The sequence below is a fragment of the Oncorhynchus mykiss genome, chromosome 15 (genome assembly GCF_057628025.1).
Source record: "Oncorhynchus mykiss isolate SJ-2025 chromosome 15, ASM5762802v1, whole genome shotgun sequence".
Lineage (NCBI taxonomy): Eukaryota > Metazoa > Chordata > Actinopteri > Salmoniformes > Salmonidae > Oncorhynchus > Oncorhynchus mykiss.
In genome coordinates this window covers 73,626,711-73,652,500 of record NC_143036.1, presented here as the reverse complement: position 1 = coordinate 73,652,500, position 25,790 = coordinate 73,626,711, and the positions used below count along the sequence as shown (strand labels likewise).

General features: G+C 46.4%; 2 protein-coding genes across 17 annotated transcripts in view; both read left to right on the top strand.

Moving 5' to 3' along the window:
• Positions 1 to 10,838, top strand: part of LOC110490626 (calcium-independent phospholipase A2-gamma) — a 29,355-nt gene extending 18,517 nt beyond the window's left edge. The window contains exons 8-9 of the mRNA XM_090199185.1: positions 6,394 to 6,589; positions 7,811 to 10,838. Coding sequence (XP_090055311.1) covers positions 6,394 to 6,589; positions 7,811 to 8,085 — 471 coding nt within the window. The 3' untranslated portion in view covers positions 8,086 to 10,838. The remainder of the gene's footprint in view (positions 1 to 6,393; positions 6,590 to 7,810) is intronic.
• A 13,826-nt stretch (positions 10,839 to 24,664) lies between these two features.
• Positions 24,665 to 25,790, top strand: part of LOC110500989 (neuronal cell adhesion molecule) — a 135,947-nt gene continuing 134,821 nt past the window's right edge. For 9 of the 16 annotated variants that reach the window (XM_090199181.1, XM_090199180.1, XM_090199178.1 and 6 more), the window contains exon 1: positions 24,930 to 25,205. The gene's annotated coding sequence lies outside the window, so the exon portion shown is untranslated. Of the gene's footprint in view, positions 25,206 to 25,790 lie in introns of all 16 variants that reach the window. The other 7 variants (XM_090199183.1, XM_090199182.1, XM_090199179.1 and 4 more) reach the window with 1 other exon arrangement.

The following is a 25,790-nucleotide window of genomic DNA, read 5'->3' as shown; positions in this document are numbered from 1 at the left end:
CAGTGATCTGGTATATTTAAACATGTAGCTAGTCTGGCTGGGTTGTATAGTACTGGTTCTATAGTAGAGTCATGGTGAACTAATACACAGTGATCTGGTATATTTAAACATGTAGCTAGTCTGGCTGGGTTGTATAGTACTGGTTCTATAGTAGAGTCATGGTGAACTAATACACAGTGATCTGGTATATTTAAACATGTAGCTAGTCTGGCTCGGCCATGTGCTGCAGTTTAGTTCACTGGTGTTTGTTTTACTGGCATGAATGTTGTTCCATCATAAATACACTGACAGAGAGGATACGTCCCAAATGCCACCCTATTCTCTATATAGTGCAGTACTTTTGACCATAACCCTATAGTAGTGCACTACATAGGGAATAGGGTGCTATTTGTGGGACACCCAGAGTCTAGAGGGGAGATGAGCAGAGCGTGGCTCCCAGTTCGACCTCCCCAGTGTTCAAGAGGAAATGGGACAGAAAATGTGATCTCTTCTGCCTCAGCTGAATGCAACATGTCCTCCCTCCCAGTCCCGGTCATCTGCCCATCTGGACACAGCTAAACAATGAGACTAGAGCCAGTACATCCATTTTGTGCTAGTGTTGTGTTAGGATATCGTGCATGAAGAGAAGCTGAGAAGCCTCAGTCAGGGACTCTCAGGCTGGATTTAAATGAGCAGGTTTGTTTGTTATAGCTAAATGACCTGCTGTTATGGGGATTTAAATGAGCAGGTTTGTTTGTTATAGCTAGATAAATTACCTGCTGTTATGGGGATTTAAATGAGCAGGTTTGTTTGTTATAGCTAGCTAAATGACCTGCTGTTATGGGGATTTAAATGAGCAGGTTTGTTTGTTATAGCTAAATGACCTGCTGTTATGGGGATTTAAATGAGCAGGTTTGTTTGTTATAGCTAAATGACCTGCTGTTATGGGGATTTAAATGAGCAGGTTTGTTTGTTATAGCTAAATGACCTGCTGTTATGGGGATTTAAATGAGCAGGTTTGTTTGTTATAGCTAAATGACCTGCTGTTATGGGGATTTAAATGAGCAGGTTTGTTTGTTATAGCTAGCTAAATGACCTGCTGTTATGGGGATTTAAATGAGCAGGTTTGTTTGTTATAGCTAAATGACCTGCTGTTATGGGGATTTAAATGAGCAGGTTTGTTTGTTATAGCTAGCTAAATGACCTGCTGTTATGGGGATTTAAATGAGCAGGTTTGTTTGTTATAGCTAGATAAATTACCTGCTGTTGTAATGGGGATTTCATTCCAAGCTCATGGCCAAATTATCTTACTTGTGAAATTATGACATTGCCTTTTTCTTTGTATAAGTAAACTGAAATTCCAATTCCAATTTCCTTGTTGAAAACATGAGAATTTAATTGTTTTTTTAGTTTAGTTTAGTTGATATGCTTGAAGTCATAAAGAGCGCAATGCTTGACGCACAACGAAGAGCTGCTGGCAAAACGCACGAAAGTGCTGTTTGAATGAATGTTTACGTGCCTGCCTCTGCCTACCACCGCTCAGTCAGATACTTGTATGCTTGTATGCTCAGTCAGATTATATGCAACACAGGACAAGCTAAATAATATCTAGTAATATCATCAACCATGTGTAGTTAATTAGTGATTATGATTGATTGTTTTTTATAAGATAAGTTTAATGCTAGCTAGCAACTTACCTTGGCTTACTGCATTTGCGTAACAGTCTCCTTGTGGAGTGCAACGAGAGAGAGGCAGGTCGTTATTGCGTTGGACTAGTTAACTGTAAGGTTGCAAGATTGGATCCCCCGAGCCGACAAGGTGAAAATCTGTCTTTCTGCCCCTGAACGAGGCAGTTAACCCACCATTCCTAGGCCGTCATTGAAAATAAGAATGTGTTCTTAACTGACTTGTCTAGTTAAATAAAGGTGTAAAAAAAGATATTTAAAAAATTCTGCAAATCGGCGCCCAAAAATACCGATTTCCGATTGTTATGAAAACTTGAAATCGGCCATTCCGATTAATCGGTCGACCTCTACTAACAGGTATAACTAACAAAGAAAGAAATAAACAGGGAGGGCCAATAGTGTTCTCTCTCTGTAAGTGTGTGGCTGGAACTATAGTCAGTCAATATCAACATTCTCTCAAACTTCCTAGACATTCAGACATCCTGTGTTTGCTCTCCCTTGTCAACATATTTTCTCTCTCTGTCTCTCTCTCTGTCTGTCTCTGTCTCTCTCTCTCTCTCTCTAAGTCTCTGTCTGTGTCTGTCTCTCTCTCTCTCTGTCTCCCACATGGATAGAGACATCTTTATATATGTTTCATTGTGGTGTCAGTGAGTGCACAGGCAGCGCCATCGAGGCCATCTCCATTTTGAAGCAGTCCATTTTCTTCTTCTACTACATCTATGATTTAGCAAACAAACTGAAAATGTGCCCACCTAGTGTTTGCTCATCGGTATAATTCATTCGCTGGTCCCTCCTGATGACCCGGATGGAATAATGTGATCCTTCCTTAACCCATAGGAAGTCCCATCCAGACTTCTTTAAAATTGTGGAAGCCCGCAATGGCCATGCCAACACAGGTTTTATCCATCTAGAGTCCTAACTAACTCTAAGAAGGTACCAGAACAAAGCTTGGTTGTTATTTTGACAGAGGCACTGAACTGTGGTTCCACAGAACTTCCTTCACAGCTTGTTTCCTTCAGCATGTTAGTTTGCCAGGGACATACTGCATCATGATAACATAAAGACCAGTGATCTGGTCACACTGTACCAGGGACATACTGCATCATAACATAAAGACCAGTGATCTGGTCACAGTTTTAATTGCAGCCAGGCAAGGTTTTTTTTGGCTAGTTCATTGTTTAATCATGAGTCCTGCAGCGAAGTGTCCAGATGCATTAAGGTGCCATGAAATCTCTGCTTAGTCACGATGATGCACAGCAGGAGAATCACGTTGGCTTGTTGGTTAACAGGTCTCAAGAGCCTGAGGAACAAAAAATAATCACCTGATTTAAAAACAAGTTAGCACTGAGAATTGTCTTGTAATATGTTCACTATCACTGTTGACTGTGACATTTCCTCTAGTTTGAAAGCCCAAATAGTGAGACTTTCATGTAAGTTTTTAGAAGAGGCAGTGCTGAACATAACGCCATGGCAACACTGGAGACTCACTGTCTTGTTTCTCTTCAGTGTTTTTAGAAGAGGCAGTGCTGAACATAACGCCATGGCAACACTGGAGACTCATTGTCTTGTTTCTCTTCAGTGTTTCTGTAGTGAGAAGCCAGTGAGGTTGTTGAGAGAGAGGCTTAGCCCAGAGAGCTGTTGTAGCTCTGACCCCCACAGAGTGGAAACGACCTTTGACCTGCAGTCAGCAGGGGTCAAGGCCTTATTGTGAGCCACACTCTCTCCCACAGTTCACCATGAGTAGATCATTGTTTTAGCAGTTTAATCCTATCCAAACAGCCCAGTTAGAAAACCCTTCACCCAGTGTGCGTTCCAAACTACACCCTATTCCCTACGTAGTGCATTACTTATTACCAGGGCCCATAGGGCTCTCAGAAGTAGTGCACTATATAGGAAATAGGGTGCCATTTTGGACGCAGACTTAGTGGATGAAGTCCAAGAGTAAGTGGACTTGGAGAGGGTAGCTAAGAGGGAGAGAGGGAAGACATAACTTAAAAAGACTAAACCTGGCTTTGCCAAGACGAGGTCACTGCTCAGCTAGTGTCTGGAGCACATAGAGTAGCCTGACACACACACTCTCAAGTAAGTGTGTGTGTGTGTGTGTGTGTGTGTGAGAGAGAGAGAGCCCTTACTTACCCTCTGTGTCTGGCTAATCTTGTCTGTCTGCAGCCGCTGACATTCACAACTGCTTCTGGAAATGAGACTTGAATAATTAATTGCACCGTATCAAAGCCTCTTTCTACTGTGGAGCACCGACTCTGTTGAGGTGATTGTACAACATTGAGGTAATTGAGCTATCCTACCCTGTATGGGTAATACACTGTTTCCCTTTTGTTGGGCTGGTCAGAAAGACATTTCTACCATACGTTTAACTCCTTGTTATTCAGACCACTATCACACTACAGGCAAGCAGACTCTGGTCTGGTCTATTCATCTCTGGGATGTATTAGACTGTGTACCACTCCTCACCAGCCCTGGAGGGGTTGATAGGGACGTGTTTCCACAAGCTTGGTGGGCCAGTAGAACAGCCTCGTAGTCCCAGGTCAGGAAGCTTAAACAGGCCTGGTGTTTAGATGCAGAGCACCATTGATCAGGGCCTGGTGTTTAGATACAGAGCAGTATTGATCAGGGCCTGGTGTTTAGATACAGAGCAGTATTGATCAGGGCCTGGTGTTTAGATACAGAGCAGCATTGATCAGGGCCTGGTGTTTAGATACAGAGCAGTATTGATCAGGGCCTGGTGTTTAGATACAGAGCAGTATTGATCAGGGCCTGGTGTTTAGATACAGAGCAGCATTGATCAGGGCCTGGTGTTTAGATGCAGAGCAGCATTGATTAGGGCCTGGTGTTTAGATACAGAGCAGTATTGATCAGGGCCTGGTGTTTAGATACAGAGCAGTATTGATCAGGGCCTGGTGTTTAGATACAGAGCAGCATTGATCAGGGCCTGGTGTTTAGATACAGAGCAGTATTGATCAGGGCCTGGTGTTTAGATGCAGAGCAGCACTGACATGGTGATTTACTGTGTTCTACCTCAGACATTATGTACTAGGACATGGTGATTTACTGTGTTCTACCTCAGACATGATGTACTAGGACATGGTGGTGATTTACTGTGTTCTACCTCAGACATTATGTACTAGGACATGGTGATTTACTGTGTTCTACCTCAGGCATTATGTACTAGGACATGATGATTTACTGTGTTCTACCTCAGGCATTATGTACTAGGACATGGTGATTTACTGTGTTCTACCTCAGGCATTATGTACTAGGACATGGTGGTGATTTACTGTGTTCTACCTCAGGCATTATGTACTAGGACATGGTGATTTACTGTGTTCTACCTCGGACATTATGTACTAGGACATGGTGGTGATTTACTGTGTTCTACCTCAGGCATTATGTACTAGGACATGGTGGTGATTTACTGTGTTCTACCTCAGGCATTATGTACTAGGACATGGTGGTGATTTACTGTGTTCTACCTCAGGCATTATGTACTAGGACATGGTGATTTACTGTGTTCTACTTCAGACATTATGTACTAGGACATGGTGGTGATTTACTGTGTTCTACCTCAGACATGATGTACTAGGACATGGTGGTGATTTACTGTGTTCTACCTCAGACATTATGTACTAGGACATGGTGATTTACTGTGTTCTACCTCAGACATTATGTACTATAGGACATGGTGATTTACTGTGTTCTACCTCAGGCATTATGTACTAGGACATGATGATTTACTGTGTTCTACCTCAGGCATTATGTACTAGGACATGGTGATTTACTGTGTTCTACCTCAGACATTATGTACTAGGACATGGTGGTGATTTACTGTGTTCTACCTCAGACATGATGTACTAGGACATGGTGGTGATTTACTGTGTTCTACCTCAGGCATTATGTACTAGGACATGGTGGTGATTTACTGTGTTCTACCTTAGACATTATGTACTAGGACATGGTGTTGATTTACTGTGTTCTACCTCAGACATTATGTACTAGGACATGGTGATTTACTGTGTTCTACCTCAGACATTATGTACTATAGGACATGGTGATTTACTGTGTTCTACCTCAGACATTATGTACTAGGACATGGTGGTGATTTACTGTGTTCTACCTCAGACATGATGTACTATAGGACATGGTGGTGATTTACTGTGTTCTACCTTAGACATTATGTACTAGGACATGGTGTTGATTTACTGTGTTCTACCTCAGACATTATGTACTAGGACATGGTGATTTACTGTGTTCTACCTCAGACATTATGTACTATAGGACATGGTGATTTACTGTGTTCTACCTCAGGCATTATGTACTAGGACATGGTGGTGATTTACTGTGTTCTACCTCAATATTATTAGACATTTACCAAGCTTAATGTCATGTACCTTATACATACAAGATAAGAAAGCAGACATTAAATCAAATGTTGGTCACATTAGCAATGTTATTGCAGGTGTAGCAAAATGCTTGTGTTTCTAGCACCAATAGTGCAGTAATATCTAACAATAAACACAAACCTAAAAGTAAAATAATGGAATTAAGGAATATATAAATATTAGGACGAGCCATGTCGGAGTGGCGTTGAGTAAAGTACAGTATATACATATGAGATGAGTAAAGCACAGATATGTAAACATTTTAACAACATACCGGTCCGTCTAAAATCCTTGTGGTATTTTTCTAAAGTCAGATTGTCTCTGTGTGTTTCCAGGATGGTGGTCTCCTCATCAACAACCCCACGGCGTTGGCCATCCATGAGTGTAAGCTGCTGTGGCCCAACACCCCAGTGCAGTGTGTTGTCTCCCTGGGTACGGGTCGCTATGAGACCGTCAACAAGAACAACACCACCTCCACCAGTCTCAAAGCCAAGATCACCAACGTCATCAGCAGTGCCACCGACACAGAGGGTGGGTCACCAAGGGACCATGGAGGGTGTGTGGTGTACTGTGTGTGTGGTGTACTGTGTGTAGTTGGTGTGTGTAGTTTGTGTGCCACATCTGTCCTTTGACAGGGATGAAACCATATTAGGTTATTTCTAACATCAGATTAAAGGCTGTCAGCCAGCCAGCCAGCCAGTCAGCCAGTCAGTCAGTCAGCCAGCCAGCCAGTCGGTCAGAGACATGTGCTTCACTAAAACAGACGCTGCATGTAGTCCCTGTAGGTAATTGGAAGACCATTGTTTTGTCTCATGCTGTATTTCAGTCACTCCTTCAATGATTTCCTTTTGACCAACACAGCTCAGAACATCAAGTTCATCAGCTCCCCAGTACTTGATCTCTCTCTGATTCCTCTCATTCATCAGCTCCCCAGTACTTGACCTCTCTCTGATTCCTCTCATTCATCAGCTCCCCAGTACTTGACCTCTCTGATTCCTCTCATTCATCAGCTCCCCAGTGCTTGACCTCTCTCTGATTCCTCTCATTCATCAGCTCCCCAGTACTTGACCTCTCTCTGATTCCTCTCATTCATCAGTTCCCCAGTACTTGACCTCTCTCTGATTCCTCTCATTCATCAGTTCCCCAGTACTTGACCTCTCTCTGATTCCTCTCATTCATCAGCTCCCCAGTACTTGACCTCTCTGATTCCTCTCATTCATCAGCTCCCCAGTGCTTGACCTCTCTCTGATTCCTCTCATTCATCAGTTCCCCAGTACTTGACCTCTCTCTGATTCCTCTCATTCATCAGCTCCCCAGTACTTGACCTCTCTCTGATTCCTCTCATTCATCAGTTCCCCAGTACTTGACCTCTCTTTGATTCCTCATTCATCAGCTCCCCAGTACTCCACCTCTCTCTGATTCCTCTCATTCATCAGCTCCCCAGTACTTGACCTCTCTCTGATTCCTACCTGTGTAGATGGTCTGAGTGATGTTTAGTCAGTGTGTGTGGGTGATGGCACTATGAACAACTTGATGGATCTCTATAAAGTAGGAAGTCATAATAAACCAGTCACATATGGACTAACTTTGTGTCCCTCATCAGAAGTCCACGTCTTGTTCTCTCCTTCTCCCAGACAGCTGCTTCCTCTCAACTAGCTACACTAACAACATGATAGCTATCAAGATATACAATGATTTAACTGTACTCCAGCAACATGACCTAACCTCTCTCACCTCTTCTCTCTCCGTCAGAGGTCCACATCATGCTGGACGCCCTCCTTCCACCCAACACCTACTTCCGTTTCAACCCCTACATGAGCGAGGACATCCCATTGGACGAGAGCCGCCCGGAGAGGCTGACCTTCCTGCAGGAGGAAGGAACTCGCTACCTGGAGAGGAACGAAGCCAAGCTGAACAAGGCAGCGTCGGTGCTGGCTCTGGAGAAGAGCGCCATCCAGAGGCTGGCTGAATGGTGCAAACTGAAGGCCGACATGTACGAGGGCTTGCCCTTCATCTCCAAACTGTAGGGGACGTCTAGAGGTGAAAGGTCAGACAGGCTGAGGGACACTCATTTAGACTGATTATGAAGATAATATAGGAGCCGTAAAGGTCTGACATGTACGAGGGCCCTTCATCTCCAAACTGTAGGGGACGTCTAGAGGTGAAAGGTCAGACAGGCTGAGGGACACTCATTTAGACTGATTATGAAGATAATATAGGAGCCGTAAAGGTCTGACATGTACGAGGGCCCTTCATCTCCAAACTGTAGGGGACGTCTAGAGGTGAAAGGTCAGACAGGCTGAGAGACACTCATTTAGACTGATTATGAAGATAATATAGGAGCCGTAAAGGTCTGACATGTACGAGGGCCCTTCATCTCCAAACTGTAGGGGACGTCTTGAGGTGAAAGGTCAGACAGGCTGAGAGACACTCATTTAGACTGATTATGAAGATAATATAGGAGCCGTAAAGGTCTGACATGTACGAGGGCCCTTCATCTCCAAACTGTAGGGGACGTCTAGAGGTGAAAGGTCAGACAGGCTGAGAGACACTCATTTAGACTGATTATGAAGATAATATAGGAGCCGTAAAGGTCTGACATGTACGAGGGCCCTTCATCTCCAAACTGTAGGGGACGTCTAGAGGTGAAAGGTCAGACAGGCTGAGAGACACTCATTTAGACTGATTATGAAGATAATATAGGAGCCGTAAAGGTCTGACATGTACGAGGGCCCTTCATCTCCAAACTGTAGGGGACGTCTAGAGGTGAAAGGTCAGACAGGCTGAGAGACACTCATTTAGACTGATTATGAAGATAATATAGGAGCCGTAAAGGTCTGACATGTACGAGGGCCCTTCATCTCCAAACTGTAGGGGACGTCTAGAGGTGAAAGGTCAGACAGGCTGAGAGACACTCATTTAGACTGATTATGAAGATAATATAGGAGCCGTAAAGGTCTGACATGTACGAGGGCCCTTCATCTCCAAACTGTAGGGGACGTCTAGAGGTGAAAGGTCAGACAGGCTGAGAGACACTAATTTAGACTGATTATGAAGATAATATAGGAGCCGTAAAGGTCTGACATGTACGAGGGCCCTTCATTTCCAAACTGTAGGAAGCAACCTGCAAAGGTTAAAGTTCAAAAGACACGGCAGGCGGTAGCTGCTGAGAAACTCATTTAGACTTGAAAATAAACATCATGTGCTTTGATATGACTCCGTCAGTGGAGGCTGGTGGAAGAATCTATAGGAGGAAAGGCTCATTGTAATGGTCGGAATGGAATAAATGGAACTGAGTCAAACGTGGTTTCCATGTGTTTGATGTGTTTGGTACCGTTCCATTGATTCCATTCCAGCCATTACAATGATCCCATCCTCCTACAGCTCCTCCAACCAGCCTCCTCTGGACTCCATATCTTCTTGATGCAGATCATGTGATATGACTGCAGATCATGTGATATGACTGCAGATCATGTGATATGACTGCAGATCATGTGATATGACTGCAGATCATGTGATATGACTGCAGATCATGTGATATGACTGCGGTCCATTTGAATTTCTGCTGCTCAGGCAGGATGTTGTTACCTTTGACCTGTGAGAGGTGGTACAGAAGGATGTGTTGTAGTGTTTCTGAAAGGGGTTTGGCTGGTTGGGCTGAAGGAATCAACCTTTTGACTGGTCCTAAATAAAGTGCCACTGTGATGAGAGCACACAGGCCGTGTTTACGCAGACAGGCCGTGTTTACGCAGGCAGGCCGTGTTTACGCAGGCAGGCCGTGTTTACGCAGGCAGGCCGTGTTTACGCAGCCAGGCAGGCCGTGTTTACGCAGGCAGGCAGGCCGTGTTTACGCAGGCAGGCAGGCCGTGTTTACGCAGGCAGGCAGGCCGTGTTTACGCACGCAGACAGGCAGGCCGTGTTTACGCAGGCAGGCAGGCCGTGTTTACGCACGCAGGCAGGCAGGCCGTGTTTACGCAGGCAGGCAGGCCGTGTTTACACAGGCAGCCCAATTCTAATATTTTGCCCCCCTAAAAATCAGATATTTTGCCAATAATTGGGCTGCCTGTGTAAACAGCCATAATGGTGTGAATGGTAGACAGGCGTAGCCATAATGGTGTGAATGGTAGACAGGTGTAGCCATAATGGTGTGAATGGTAAACAGGCGTAGCCATAATGGTGTGAATGGTAGACAGGCGTAGCCATAATGGTGTGAATGGTAAACAGGCGTAGCCATAATGGTGTGAATGGTAGACAGGCATAGCCATAATGGTGTGAATGGTAGACAGGCATAGCCATAATGGTGTGAATGGTAGACAGGCATAGCCATTTACTGTTTTGATTTAAGAGTGCAGGTTTTGCAGGGAAGGTGTTTTTGACAACTACCTACTTAACATGTACTGGTATGTCAGAGATTCAGGGTCTGTTATTAGCAACTCATTCTAATGTAATTACTGTAAATATGAATGTTGTAACTGACATTGGTGTCACCTCATTTAAATGCTTCAAGCTTGAACTAGGCATGTAAAGTAGAATGGTATCAAACATGTAATTATGCCTTTTTTCACAGACTAATGAAATCATGCACTTTGTAAATGGTCACATTGTTCTGATCTTAAGAGCTCTGTAAGGGATCAAATGTAAATGGTTGGATGGGTGGTTTTGAATAATATTGAAGAGTTGATGGTATTCGCTTTATAATGAAGTTGAACCACCTAATTCCTTTCTCCTGCAGCGGCCCTGTAGGTGGAGGGTGTAGAATGAAAATGTGTTGTTGAAACCGCTTTCTGTTGTTGTGTTGTCTGTTGAAGCTGTGTCTCATAACTACACTATTATACATGATCATCTGATCTGTACTGATGTCTATTAAAGCTGAAGTGATAGTCTACGACCTTAAACCACACACACACACACACACACACGCGCACACACAGGTCTATAATAGAGGTGTCATAGAAGAATGTGGAGTGTCCTCTGTGAGGACAGGTCTATAATAGTCCTCTGTGATTCATTGTTTTTTTCCAATTGCAGAATTGATTTGTTTCGTTCAGAGAACTGACCTTCCATGACGACACTCACTCCTCCCAGTCAAATGAGAATCACCCCAATCAACCCTACCCACGTAACACAGCGCTATATGGTTGTCTCTCAAATGGCACCCTATACCCTATTTAGTGCACTACTTTTGACCTGGTTCCATAAGGCTCTGGTCAAAAGTAGTGCACTATATAGGGAATAGGGTTCCATTTGCATAGCAGTATGTCAGAGGACACATTCTAGCCTCATAGAGGAACCATTGAAATGGTCACCAGAACCAAACACATGAGGAATCAGGCATCATTGATGGAATAAGATTCTTTTAGATTGTTGTGATCCCAGCTTGGTGTGACGTTTGAACCCAAACATGACACTGTGGTTGGAGGTCCTAATTGAACGCACGGATTTCAACCCTCAATTCTTGGATTGTGGTCTGATTTGCATGTGCAGTGACTCATTCATCCTCTATCATATGATAGATTTAGACTTTCTATAAAACCCTTGTTGGGTTGAGGGGAAGTGACTGAGTGCATGTGTTCCCTATTTAGATCATTACCCTGTGTGAGTGGATTGTGTGGTATCACACTAACTGTGGACCGTAACCATATCACTGTTGTTAGGTGTGTGATTGTGTGGTATCACCCTAACCATACCACTGTTGTTAGGTGTGTGATTGTGTGGTATCACCCTAGCCATACCACTGTTAGGTGTGTGATTGTGTGGTATCACCCTAACTATACCACTGTTAGGTGTGTGATTGTGTGGTATCACCCTAGCCATACCACTGTTAGGTGTGTGATTGTGTGGTATCACACTAACTGTAGACCCTAACCATATCACTGTTGTTAGGTGTGTGATTGTGTGGTATCACACTAACTGTGGACCCTAACCATACCACTGTTGTTAGGTGTGTGATTGTGTGGTATCACACTAACTGTGGACCCTAACCATACCACTGTTGTTAGGTGTGTGATTGTGTGGTATCACACTAACTGTGGACCCTAACCATACCACTGTTGTTAGGTGTGTGATATCACACTAACTGTGGACCCTAACCAAACCACTGTTGTTAGGTGTGTGATTGCGTGAGCAGTGATCATTCATCCTGTCGGGCTGAGTTTTAACCTGGCCTGGTCTCACTCTGGAATGTTCCCTATTTCTCTCTCTGGAGAACTGCGAATGGATGGCATTACACATCCTACAGGAGCGCGTGAAGCAGTGGAGGCTGCTGAGGGGAGGACGGCTCATAATGGAGTGAACTGAATGGTATCAACTCCCTTCACACCATTCTGGCCATTATTATGAGCCGTCCTCCCCTCAGCAGCCTCCCCTGGTGTGAAGTGATATGTGTCTGTCTGTGTGATGGCATGACAAATCCTACAGGAGCGTGTGAAGGGAACCTGAAAGCAGCGGTGTTGGGGTGTGGATAGAGGTTTGGTGGGGGTGTTAGGGTGTGGATAGAGGTTTGGTGGGGGTGTTAGGGTGTGGATAGAGGTTTGGTGGGGGTGTTAGGGTGTGGATAGAGGTTTGGTGGGGGGTGTTAGGGTGTGGATAGAGGTTTGGTGGGGGTGTTAGGGTGTGGATAGAGGTTTGGTGGGGGTGTTAGGGTGTGGATAGAGGTTTGGTGGGGGTGTTAGGGTGTGGATAGAGGTTTGGTGGGGGTGTTAGGGTGTGGATAGAGGTTTGGTGGGGGTGTTAGGGTGTGGATAGAGGTTTGGTGGGGGTGTTCGGGTGTGGATAGAGGTTTGGTGGGGGTGTTAGGGTGTGGATAGAGGTTTGGTGGGGGTGTTAGGGTGTGGATAGAGGTTTGGTGGGGGTGTTAGGGTGTGGATAGAGGTTTGGTGGGGGTGTTAGGGTGTGGATAGAGGTTTGGTTGGGGTGTTAGGGTGTGGATAGAGGTTTGGTTGGGGTGTTAGGGTGTGGATAGAGGTTTGGTGGGGGTGTTAGGGTGTGGATAGAGGTTTGGTGGGGGTGTTAGGGTGTGGATAGAGGTTTGGTGGGGGTGTTAGGGTGTGGATAGAGGTTTGGTGGGGGTGTTGGGGTGTGGATAGAGGTTTGGTGGGGGTGTTAGGGTGTGGATAGAGGTTTGGTGGGGGTGTTGGGGTGTGGATAGAGGTTTGGTAGGGGTGTTGGGGTGTGGATAGAGGTTTGGTAGGAGTGTTAGGGTGTGGATAGAGGTTTGGTGGGGGTGTTGGGGTGTGGATAGAGGTTTGGTGGGGGTGTTAGGGTGTGGATAGAGGTTTGGTGGGGGTGTTGGGGTGTGGATAGAGGTTTGGTAGGAGTGTTAGGGTGTGGATAGAGGTTTGGTGGGGGTGTTAGGGTGTGGATAGAGGTTTGGTAGGGGTGTTAGGGTGTGGATAGAGGTTTGGTGGGGGTGTTGGGGTGTGGATAGAGGTTTGGTAGGGGTGTTGGGGTGTGGATAGAGGTTTGGTAGGTGTGTTAGGGTGTGGATAGAGGTTTGGTGGGGGTGTTGGGGTGTGGATAGAGGTTTGGTGGGGGTGTTGGGGTGTGGATAGAGGTTTGGTGGGGGTGTTAGGGTGTGGATAGAGGTTTGGTAGGAGTGTTAGGGTGTGGATAGAGGTTTGGTGGGGGTGTTAGGGTGTGGATAGAGGTTTGGTGGGGGTGTTAGGGTGTGGATAGAGGTTTGGTGGGGGTGTTAGGGTGTGGATAGAGGTTTGGTGGGGGTGTTGGGGTGTGGATAGAGGTTTGGTGGGGGTGTTGGGGTGTGGATAGAGGTTTGGTGGGGGTGTTAGGGTGTGGATAGAGGTTTGGTGGGGGTGTTGGGGTGTGGATAGAGGTTTGGTAGGGGTGTTGGGGTGTGGATAGAGGTTTGGTAGGAGTGTTAGGGTGTGGATAGAGGTTTGGTGGGGGTGTTGGGGTGTGGATAGAGGTTTGGTGGGGGTGTTAGGGTGTGGATAGAGGTTTGGTGGGGGTGTTGGGGTGTGGATAGAGGTTTGGTGGGGGTGTTAGGGTGTGGATAGAGGTTTGGTGGGGGTGTTGGGGTGTGGATAGAGGTTTGGTGGGGGTGTTGGGGTGTGGATAGAGGTTTGGTGGGGGTGTTAGGGTGTGGATAGAGGTTTGGTTGGGGTGTGGATAGAGGTTTGGTAGGGGTGTTGGGGTGTGGATAGAGGTTTGGTAGGAGTGTTAGGGTGTGGATAGAGGTTTGGTGGGGGTGTTGGGGTGTGGATAGAGGTTTGGTGGGGGTGTTAGGGTGTGGATAGAGGTTTGGTAGGAGTGTTAGGGTGTGGATAGAGGTTTGGTGGGGGTGTTGGGGTGTGGATAGAGGTTTGGTGGGGGTGTTGGGGTGTGGATAGAGGTTTGGTGGGGGTGTTGGGGTGTGGATAGAGGTTTGGTGGGGGTGTTAGGGTGTGGATAGAGGTTTGGTGGGGGTGTTGGGGTGTGGATAGAGGTTTGGTGGGGGTGTTAGGGTGTGGATAGAGGTTTGTTAGGGTGTGGATAGAGGTTTGTTAGGGTGTGGATAGAGGTTTGGTGGGGGTGTTAGGGTGTGGATAGAGGTTTGGTGGGGGTGTTAGGGTGTGGATAGAGGTTTGGTTGGGGTGTGGATAGAGGTTTGGTGGGGGTGTTAGGGTGTGGATAGAGGTTTGGTGGGGGTGTTAGGGTGTGGATAGAGGTTTGGTGGGGGTGTTAGGGTGTGGATAGAGGTTTGGTTGGGGTGTGGATAGAGGTTTGGTGGGGGTGTTAGGGTGTGGATAGAGGTTTGGTGGGGGTGTTAGGGTGTGGATAGAGGTTTGGTGGGGGTGTTAGGGTGTGGATAGAGGTTTGGTGGGGGTGTTAGGGTGTGGATAGAGGTTTGGTGGGGGTGTTAGGGTGTGGATAGAGGTTTGGTAGGAGTGTTAGGGTGTGGATAGAGGTTTGGTAGGGGTGTTAGGGTGTGGATAGAGGTTTGGTGGGGGTGTTAGGGTGTGGATAGAGGTTTGGTAGGAGTGTTAGGGTGTGGATAGAGGTTTGGTGAGGGTGTTAGGTTGTGGATAGAGGTTTGGTAGGGGTGTTAGGGTGTGGATAGAGGTTTGGTGGGGGTGTTAAGGTGGATAGAGGTTTGGTGGGGGTGTTAGGGTGTGGATAGAGGTTTGGTGGGGGTGTTGGGGTGTGGATAGAGGTTTGGTGGGGGTGTTAGGGTGTGGATAGAGGTTTGGTGGGGGTGTTGGGGTGTGGATAGAGGTTTGGTGGGGGTGTTAGGGTGTGGATAGAGGTTTGGTGGGGGTGTTGGGGTGTGGATAGAGGTTTGGTGGGGGTGTTGGGGTGTGGATAGAGGTTTGGTGGGGGTGTTAGGGTGTGGATAGAGGTTTGGTGGGGGTGTTGGGGTGTGGATAGAGGTTTGGTGGGGGTGTTAGGGTGTGGATAGAGGTTTGTTAGGGTGTGGATAGAGGTTTGGTGGGGGTGTTAGGGTGTGGATAGAGGTTTGGTGGGGGTGTTAGGGTGTGGATAGAGGTTTGGTTGGGGTGTGGATAGAGGTTTGGTGGGGGTGTTAGGGTGTGGATAGAGGTTTGGTGGGGGTGTTAGGGTGTGGATAGAGGTTTGGTGGGGGTGTTAGGGTGTGGATAGAGGTTTGGTTGGGGTGTGGATAGAGGTTTGGTGGGGGTGTTAGGGTGTGGATAGAGGTTTGGTGGGGGTGTTAGGGTGTGGATAGAGGTTTGGTGGGGGTGTTAGGGTGTGGATAGAGGTTTGGTGGGGGTGTTAGGGTGTGGATAGAGGTTTGGTGGGGGTGTTAGGGTGTGGATAGAGGTTTGGTAGGAGTGTTAGGGTGTGGATAGAGGTTTGGTAGGGGTGTTAGGGTGTGGATAGAGGTTTGGTGGGGGTGTTAGGGTGTGGATAGAGGTTTGGTAGGAGTGTTAGGGTGTGGATAGAGGTTTGGTGGGGGTGTTAAGGTGGATAGAGGTTTGGTGGGGGTGTTAGGGTGTGGATAGAGGTTTGGTTGGGGTGTTAGGTTGTGGATAGAGGTTTGGTAGGGGTGTTAGGGTGTGGATAGAGGTTTGGTGGGGGTGTTGGGGTGTGGATAGAGGTTTTGTGGGGGTGTTGGGGTGTGGATAGAGGTTTGGTGGGGGTGTTAAGGTGGATAGAGGTTTGGTGGGGGTGTTAGGGTGTGGATAGAGGTTTGGTTGGGGTGTTAGGTTGTGGATAGAGGTTTGGTAGGAGTGTTAGGGTGTGGATAGAGGTTTGGTAGGGGTGTTAGGGTGTGGATAGAGGTTTGGTGGGGGTGTTAGGGTGTGGATAGAGGTTTGGTTGGGGTATGGATAGAGGTTTGGTGGGGGTGTTGGGGTGTGGATAGAGGTTTGGTTGGGGTGTGGATTGAGGTTTGGTGTGGGTGTTAGGGTGTGGATAGAGGTTTGGTGGGGGTGTTAGGGTGTGGATAGAGGTTTGGTGGGGGTGTTAGGGTGTGGATAGAGGTTTGGTAGGAGTGTTAGGGTGTGGATAGAGGTTTGGTAGGGGTGTTAGGGTGTGGATAGAGGTTTGGTGGGGGTGTTAGGGTGTGGATAGAGGTTTGGTAGGAGTGTTAGGGTGTGGATAGAGGTTTGGTGAGGGTGTTAGGTTGTGGATAGAGGTTTGGTAGGAGTGTTAGGGTGTGGATAGAGGTTTGGTAGGGGTGTTAGGGTGTGGATAGAGGTTTGGTGGGGGTGTTAAGGTGGATAGAGGTTTGGTGGGGGTGTTAGGGTGTGGATAGAGGTTTGGTTGGGGTGTTAGGTTGTGGATAGAGGTTTGGTAGGAGTGTTAGGGTGTGGATAGAGGTTTGGTAGGGGTGTTAGGGTGTGGATAGAGGTTTGGTGGGGGTGTTAGGGTGTGGATAGAGGTTTGGTTGGGGTATGGATAGAGGTTTGGTGGGGGTGTTGGGGTGTGGATAGAGGTTTGGTTGGGGTGTGGATTGAGGTTTGGTGTGGGTGTTAGGGTGTGGATAGAGGTTTGGTGGGGGTGTTAGGGTGTGGATAGAGGTTTGGTTGGGGTGTGGATAGAGGTTTGGTGGGGGTGTTAGGGTGTGGATAGAGGTTTGGTGGGGGTGTTAGGGTGTGGATAGAGGTTTGGTAGGAGTGTTAGGGTGTGGATAGAGGTTTGGTGGGGGTGTTAGGGTGTGGATAGAGGTTTGGTGGGGGTGTTAGGGTGTGGATAGAGGTTTGGTGGGGGTGTTGGGGTGTGGATAGAGGTTTGGTGGGGGTGTTAGGGTGTGGATAGAGGTTTGGTGGGGGTGTTAGGGTGTGGATAGAGGTTTGGTTGGGGTGTGGATAGAGGTTTGGTGGGGGTGTTAGGGTGTGGATAGAGGTTTGGTGGGGGTGTTAGGGTGTGGATAGAGGTTTGGTGGGGGTGTTAGGGTGTGGATAGAGGTTTGGTTGGGGTGTGGATAGAGGTTTGGTGGGGGTGTTAGGGTGTGGATAGAGGTTTGGTGGGGGTGTTAGGGTGTGGATAGAGGTTTGGTGGGGGTGTTAGGGTGTGGATAGAGGTTTGGTGGGGGTGTTAGGGTGTGGATAGAGGTTTGGTGGGGGTGTTAGGGTGTGGATAGAGGTTTGGTAGGAGTGTTAGGGTGTGGATAGAGGTTTGGTAGGGGTGTTAGGGTGTGGATAGAGGTTTGGTGGGGGTGTTAGGGTGTGGATAGAGGTTTGGTAGGAGTGTTAGGGTGTGGATAGAGGTTTGGTGGGGGTGTTAGGTTGTGGATAGAGGTTTGGTAGGAGTGTTAGGGTGTGGATAGAGGTTTGGTAGGGGTGTTAAGGTGTGGATAGAGGTTTGGTGGGGGTGTTAAGGTGGATAGAGGTTTGGTGGGGGTGTTAGGGTGTGGATAGAGGTTTGGTTGGGGTGTTAGGTTGTGGATAGAGGTTTGGTAGGGGTGTTAGGGTGTGGATAGAGGTTTGGTAGGGGTGTTAGGGTGTGGATAGAGGTTTGGTAGGGGTGTTAGGTTGTGGATAGAGGTTTGGTAGGAGTGTTAGGGTGTGGATAGAGGTTTGGTGGGGGTGTTAGGGTGTGGATAGAGGTTTGGTGGGGGTGTGGATAGAGGTTTGGTGGGGGTGTTGGGGTGTGGATAGAGGTTTGGTGGGGGTGTGGATAGAGGTTTGGTGGGGGTGTTGGGGTGTGGATAGAGGTTTGGTGGGGGTGTTAGGGTGTGGATAGAGGTTTGGTAGGGGTGTTAGGGTGTGGATAGAGGTTTGGTGGGGGTGTTAGGGTGTGGATAGAGGTTTGGTGGGGGTGTTAGGGTGTGGATAGAGGTTTGGTGGGGGTGTTAGGGTGTGGATAGAGGTTTGGTGGGGGTGTGGATAGAGGTTTGGTGGGGGTGTGGATAGAGGTTTGGTGGGGTGTGGATAGAGGTTTGGTGGGGTGTGGATAGAGGTTTGGTGGGGGTGTTGGGGTGAGGATAGAGGTTTGGTAGGGGTGTGGATAGAGGTTTGGTGGGGGTGTTAGGGTGTGGATAGAGGTTTGGCGGGGGGGTCAGGGTGTGGATCAAGCAATGAGGGGGAGTTAGGGTGAGGATAGAGGTTTGAGGGGGAGGATTAGGGTGTGGATAGAGGTTTGAGGGGGGAGGGTTAGGATGTGGGTAGAGGCTTAGTAGGGGTTGCACAAATGTCGATTCTGTAATTGCACTGGGTGATCCCAGTAGAAATTTATTTTTGAAGGGAGACCTGTCTGTCTAATTCTGGAAGAGAGCAAACTACTACAACACACCAGACAGATACCGTCAGTACACACACCAACACAGATGTCAACAACAGCTCTGAGTCTGATAAAGGGCCCAGCAGCAATATTCTCAAGTTCATGATGTACATATCTAATGTTCTTCCCTGAGTCTGAGTCTGTCTTGTCTGAGTCTAATGTTCTTCTCTGAGTCTGACCGACACCTCACTTAGTGACAGGACTATGCCCTACGTCTTATGAATGAACTGTGTTGTCAAGGGTTACACATAAGAACTAGACCTAATGAGGTAATACAGATGAATGTTTCTGCCTTAGCCACATTCTGACAGTTGTTTCCTGTAATTGGGGGCCAGTGCAAAGGTCAAAGTGTGAACGTTAACTGATGTCTCTCTCACGTTGTTTTCAAGTCGGAGATGTAACTAATGATTCTGGTCCAGACGGTGCCGCTACACCGCCAGGATCCTAATTAATGGACTCATCAACTGTGAGGGATACTGTGTGTGTTGTCTCCTAATGGTGTTCCCTAGCAACCATCTCTCCTCCACAATGTACTGCTGGTGTGCATCCTCATGTTCTCCACATTCTCCTGATCAGAACTAAATGTGTTATGCAATCTGCTCAGTGTTGTGCAGTTTATCGTGTGCCTTTTGTTCTACATGGACGTTGTAGTCATTTAGCCGACGCTCCAGGTCACTTACAGTTAGTGAAGTTAATGCATTCATCTTAAGATGGTCGGTGGGTGAGACACCACATAGGCATAGCCTTCTATTCTTACCAATGCATCTGAATTGGGCAAATTATACATGTTTGCAGCTTAAATTGAATGGAGGGAGGCTAAAATTGGATTCCAACTGGTATTCATGACCTTTTTGGTTTAGTCATCAATATCAGTCTAATTGGTTCTCTCGTTGAAATCAATGATATTCCTCTGTAGAGAGCAGGACAGAGAGAATGCCACACTTCCTTCCAGTCTTTTAAGACTGGGGCTATTAGGCCACAGGATACCCTCAGCTCACTGAAACATTTCTGGGATTTCACTCTCGTGGTCTCTCCTTGTTTTGGGTTTTCTTTATCTTTTGGGTTGTGAGATAAGACCGGAGCAGAGCAGTATCAATATCAGTATCAGATCAGTAGCAGAGCAGTATCAATATCAGAGCAGTATCAGTATTAGAGCAGTATCAATATCAGAGCAGTATCAGTATCAGATAAATATCAGAGCAGTATCAGTATTAGAGCAGTATCAGTATTAGAGCAGTATCAATATCAGAGCAGTATCAGTAGCAGAGCAGTATCAGTATTAGAGCAGTATCAGTATTAGAGCAGTATCAATATCAGAGCAGTATCAATATCAGAGCAGTATCAATATCAGAGTAGTATCAGTATCAGAGCAGTATCAATCTCAGAGCAGTTTCAGTATCAGAGCAGTACCAGTGTCAAAGCTGTATCAGTCGTCCACCAGTGTCATATTGTCCATGCTGTGACCGTGCCCAACCAATGTTACTGCTGCCAATGTAAACAACGTTGCATAACAGAAACGACCACTTACTAACGTTACAAGAAACATCAGGCAAAGTAAATGATCCAGGAACAGAACGCAGTGCATCACGTCTGTGGTGACTAACCATCTGATTATCAAATGCTTCATTAGATGTTGCTTCAATGGATGCAATTCAATCAGCAAATATGTCCCATAAGGGATGAGCAAGGAAACCATTTAGAAACTCGCCTCACTGGATGAGGAATCGATATGTTCCCACAGATTCTCACAGTTTCCTGCATCAGGAGATAATATTTGCCGGAGGGCTCCAGAAGAGGCAAGAAGAGGAGCCCATGTGATAGATAATAATGAAATGAAGCAGAATGAAGATTTACTTCATGTTCTCTCTGTCTCACACACACACACACACACACACACACACACACACACACACACACACACACACACACAAACATAGAGAGTATGTATGAAAATAGACAAGTCAAAAATACACCGCGCTGTGTCTCTGGCTGCAATGCCACACTGTAAAACAACATCTGTCAGGGTTGTCATGCCACCACATTGTGAAGGAGTGACTGAAGTTCTCTCACATGGCCGTTGCCCTCGGCGACAGAGCAGTGCCTGGCCATAACACACGCTCTCTGAGTGACACACACACGTTCACCATTTACAGTTCACTTCCTGGAATATACTAAAGCACCAGGTCAAGGCCTTCGACTTCCAGCTGACCCCCCATCCCCCATCCCTGGACCACTATATCACTAAGGTTCGACTCCCGGCTGACCCCCCCCCATCCCTGGACCACTATATCACTAAGCTTCGACTCCCAGCTGACCCCCCCCCCCATCCCTGGACCACTATATCACTAAGCTTCGACTCCCAGCTGACTCACCCCCCCTCCCCCCATCCCTGGACCACTATATCACTAAGTTAAGGACCCTGGGACTAAACACCTCCCTCTGCAACTGGATCCTGGACTTCCTGACGGGGCGCCCCCAGGTGGTAAGGGTAAGTAACAACAAATCCGCCACGCTGATCCTACAGGGAAAGGAGGACCGGGCACGCCCCCGTTCTCATCGACGGGGCTGTAGTGGAGCAGGTTGAGAGCTTCAACTTCCTTGGTGTCCACATCACCAAAAAACTAGAATGGTCCAAACACACCAAGACAGTCGTGAAGAGGGCACAACAAAATCTATTCCCCCTCAGGGAAACAAAAAACAAAAAAAAGGACAGGTGTCTTTTATATTGATAACAAGTTCAAATAGGTGCCATTAATACAGGTAACGAGTGGAGGACAGAGGAGCCTCTTAAAGAAGAAGTTACAGGTCTGTGACAGCCAGAAATCTTGCTTGTTTGTAGGTGACCAAATACTTATTTTCCACCATAATTTGCAAATAAATTCATAACAAATCCTACAATGTGATTTTCTGGATTTTTTTTTCTCATTTTGTCTGTCATAGTTGAAGTGTACCTATGATGAAAATTACAGGCCTCTCTCATCTTTTTAAGTGGGAGAACTTGTACAATTGGTGGCTGACTAAATACTTTTTTGCCCCACTGTATGGAAGAGACACTATACACCTACTAGTACAGGAAATACCCCCTGGATATCTCAGCTTCAATGGTACAGATGTAACGGACAGCCAGTAGCATATTCACTACCTCCATTCATTTACCATTATGGTCACCTACAGGGGAGGAACTGGAAAATAAACACACTTAGGGAATTGACCGACACAAAAATATTTGAATTCACCTGAAGAACACTTTTATACATATCATTATGATTTTACTTTGTGTGTGTGTGTGTCTGTGTGTGTGTGTGTGTGTATGTGTGTGTGTGTGTGTGTGTGTATCTACATGTGTGTGTGTATATGTGTGTGTATGTGTGTGTGTATGTAAACTCAGCAAAAAAAGAAACGTCCTCTCACTGTCAACTGTGCTTATTTTCAGCAAACTTAACATGTGTACATTTTTGTATGAACATAACAAGATTCAACAACTGAGACAAACTGAACAAGTTCCACAGACTTGTGACTAACAGAAATAGAATAATGTGTCCCTGTACAAAGGGGGAGGTCAAAATGAAAAGTAACAGTCAGTATCTGGTGTGGCCACCAGCTGCATTAAGTACTGCAGTGCATCTCCTCCTCATGGACTGCACCAGATTTGCCAGGTCTTGCTGTGAGATGTTACCCCACTCTTCCACCAAGGCACCTGCAAGTTCCTGGACATTTCTGGGGGGAATGGCCCTAGCCCTCACCCTCTGATCCAACAGGTCCCAGACGTGCTCAATGGGATTGAGATCCGGGCTCTTCGCTGGCCATGGCAGAACACTGACATTCCTGTCTTGCAGGAAATCACGCACAGAACGAGCAGTATGGCTGGTGGCATTGTCATGCTGGAGGGTCATGTCAGGATAAGCCTGCAGGAAGGGTACCACATGAGGGAGGAGGATGTCTCCCCTGTAATGCACAGCGTTGAGATTGCCTACATTGACAACAAGCTCAGTCCGATGATGCTGTGACACACCACCCCAGACCATGACGGACCCTCCACCTCCAAATCGATCCCGCTCCAGAGTACAGGCCTCGGTGTAACTCTCATTCCTTCGACGATAAACGCGAATCCGACCATCACCCCTGGTGAGACAAAACCGAGACTTGTCAGTGAAGAGCACTTTTTGCCAGTCCTGTCTGGTCCAGCGAGGGTGAGTTTGTGCCCATAGGTGACGTTGTTGCCGGTGATGTCTGGTGAGGACCTACCTTACAACGTTCCTGGTGTAACTCGGGCAGTTGTTGTTGCCATCCTGTACCTGTCCCACAGGTGTGATGTTCGGATGTACCGATCCTGTGCAGGTGTTGTTACACGTGGTCTGCTACTGCGAGGACGATCAGCTGTCCATCCTGTCTCCCTGTAGCACTGTCTTAGGCGTCTCACAGTACAGACATTGCAATTTATTGCCCTGGCCACATCTGCAGCCTTCATGCCTCCTTGCAGCATGCCTAAGGTACATTCACGCAGATGAGTAGGGACTCTGGGCATCTTTCTTTAGGTGTTTTTCAGAGTCTGTAGAAAGGCCTCTTTAGTGTCCTAAGTTTTCATAACTGTGACCTTAATTGCCTACCGTCTGTAAGCTGTTTGTGTCTTAACGACCGTTCCACAGGTGCATGTTCATTAACTGTTTATGGTTCATTGAACAAGCATGGGAGACAGTGTTTAAACCCTTTACAATGAAGATCTGTGAAGTTATTCAGATTTTTATGAATTATTTTTGAAAGGGTCCTGAAAAAGGGACGTTTCTTTTTTTGCTGAGTTTACGTGTGTGTGTGTGTGTCTCCATAATGATCTGTATAAGGCAGAACAAACATTATGGGTCATGTTGGGACATGGTCAGACAGTTATGAATGAGACTGTAGACTAATGTTGGGACATGGTCAGACAGTTATGAACGAGACTGTAGACTAATGTTGGGACATGGTCAGACAGTTATGAACGAGACTGTAGACTAATGTTGGGACATGGTCACAGTTATGAACGAGACTGTAGACTAATGTTGGGACATGGTCAGACAGTTATGAACGAGACTGTAGACTAATGTTGGGACATGGTTGGACAGCTCCAGACTAAGATGAGGGAACCATTTACATAATGATAAAGATGTCTGTTTAGGCTACTGTGTGTGCCTGAGTGTAAGGGAGCGTGTGAGTTCATCCTTGTCCTCACTCAACCCAGTCTAATCTAATACAAGGTAATGTGATTGGGAGATGCACTAAAGCGTTTGACACTCACTACTATTTACATGAAGATGTGTTTAGACCAGCGATGTTCAACTTGTGGGTCACGGGAGTCTTCCTTGTCTGAGTAAAGAAAAAAAAAAAAAAAGAGTCTGAACTTTAACACTTAAACCAGGTAAAACAATTCAAATGAATTCCTACTTTTAAATAATTTAATCTCAGAAATGTTTTCCTGCAATCACAATACTTTTAATATAGAACTATTAACAGCGCCATTTTGGTTGATTTTGTGGTCTCAAACTAGTGAGTCTATTAACGTTCTTCATCAAGAATATGGGCAAAATTATATTATTGACAGTGAATGAGATAGGAATGTTGTTACCTTGTTTTCCAGATTGTATTTTGGCGATTATTTTTCCCTGATGCGAATATTGGGTCGCAAATTGAGAACCACTGGTTTAAACGACTCCCATTAGCCACCTGTCCTATGGCTGGTGACGATGGCACGTGTGTCCTACTGTCGGCCTACCTTTTTTTTCTTCCAGAATTCGATCTCTGGAACAGATAAGTCCAAAATCACCAGTGATTCTCTCACAATATGTTCATCATATCCCCCAAACCCCTCCCCAAATTAAATATGGTACTGTACAAAACGTTCTTATTTTGGGGTCTGGATTCCCAGCCTATAGCAGTATCCTAACAGTCCGTGAAAACACCAAGCCTAGCCGACAGAGTGCTAATCTTTATCACCAAACATGACTAATTCATAGGGCAGATATAAAAGGTCTACTGCTGCACAATTATTGTTTTATCCACAGCACACCATCATCCATCTATTATTTGTCATCTATTTTTTTTTAATCATCATCCATCTTTTTTCAATATTTTTTTCTTTCTTCCAATCATCCATCCATCTGTCTGCAGGTCCGGTTGCAGCCGCTCATTAGCCGGGGTCGCTGCAGCTGCGCGCTCCGTTCGTTCCTGAGCTCCTGCATTCTTCCTGCACCGGAGCGGTGGGTTGCGCGTGCGCGAGACGGCGGCAGCAAGAGCGCTGCTCGTTTGACAGCGGCTCAGGAAGAGGGAGCTGGTGCTAGAACCGGAGAACGGAGCAGAGGACCACAGGCTGTGAGGCTGCAGCAGGGAACGAGTCAGAGCACTGCCCGGAGACAGGAGACAAAAACCAACTCATCCTCTTCTATTCCTACAGCTGCGAGAAGAGAGAAAACCCTGTCCACGTTTGCTTTAACAGGTGAGATTTGTGGGCTCTTTTAATTAAAATTTTCTGCTGGTGGTTATGATTTTTTAATGCTGTTGTCTTGTGTAGGCTGTGCTGTGTATGTATGATGAAATCCTCGCTGCTTTGCTATGTGAATAATGCGCATTTGGTGCAGTGGATGGATGTGTCAAGTCCAAGAGAGGATGGGGTGGCGGTCCAGTTGTGGATTTCCCATAGACACCGATGATGTTGCTGATATTTATGTTGTTGGCGTCAGGTGTGAATATGGAGGCTCGACATTATGTCGGTGTTTTTAGAGACGAAAGGAACATCATTTGATCAAAGGACAACACAGGCAGCAATAAGCGACAATGTGATTCAGAGCGTCTCTAGGCTATGATAAAATACATTATTGTCGTTGTCTAGTTTGTGGTGGCTGCTTATCGTGTGATGATAATTATTATTTAATTTACCATATTAATTCATTTATTATGCTATATTCCATCCTTTGTGTGGAGAAAATATGTTTTGCCGGCCGGCATTATAGTTCAAGGGATTAGGCTATTGATGTCAACAGTCTATCAATGGCGTGGCCAGCTGTAAATTATATAATCGTGA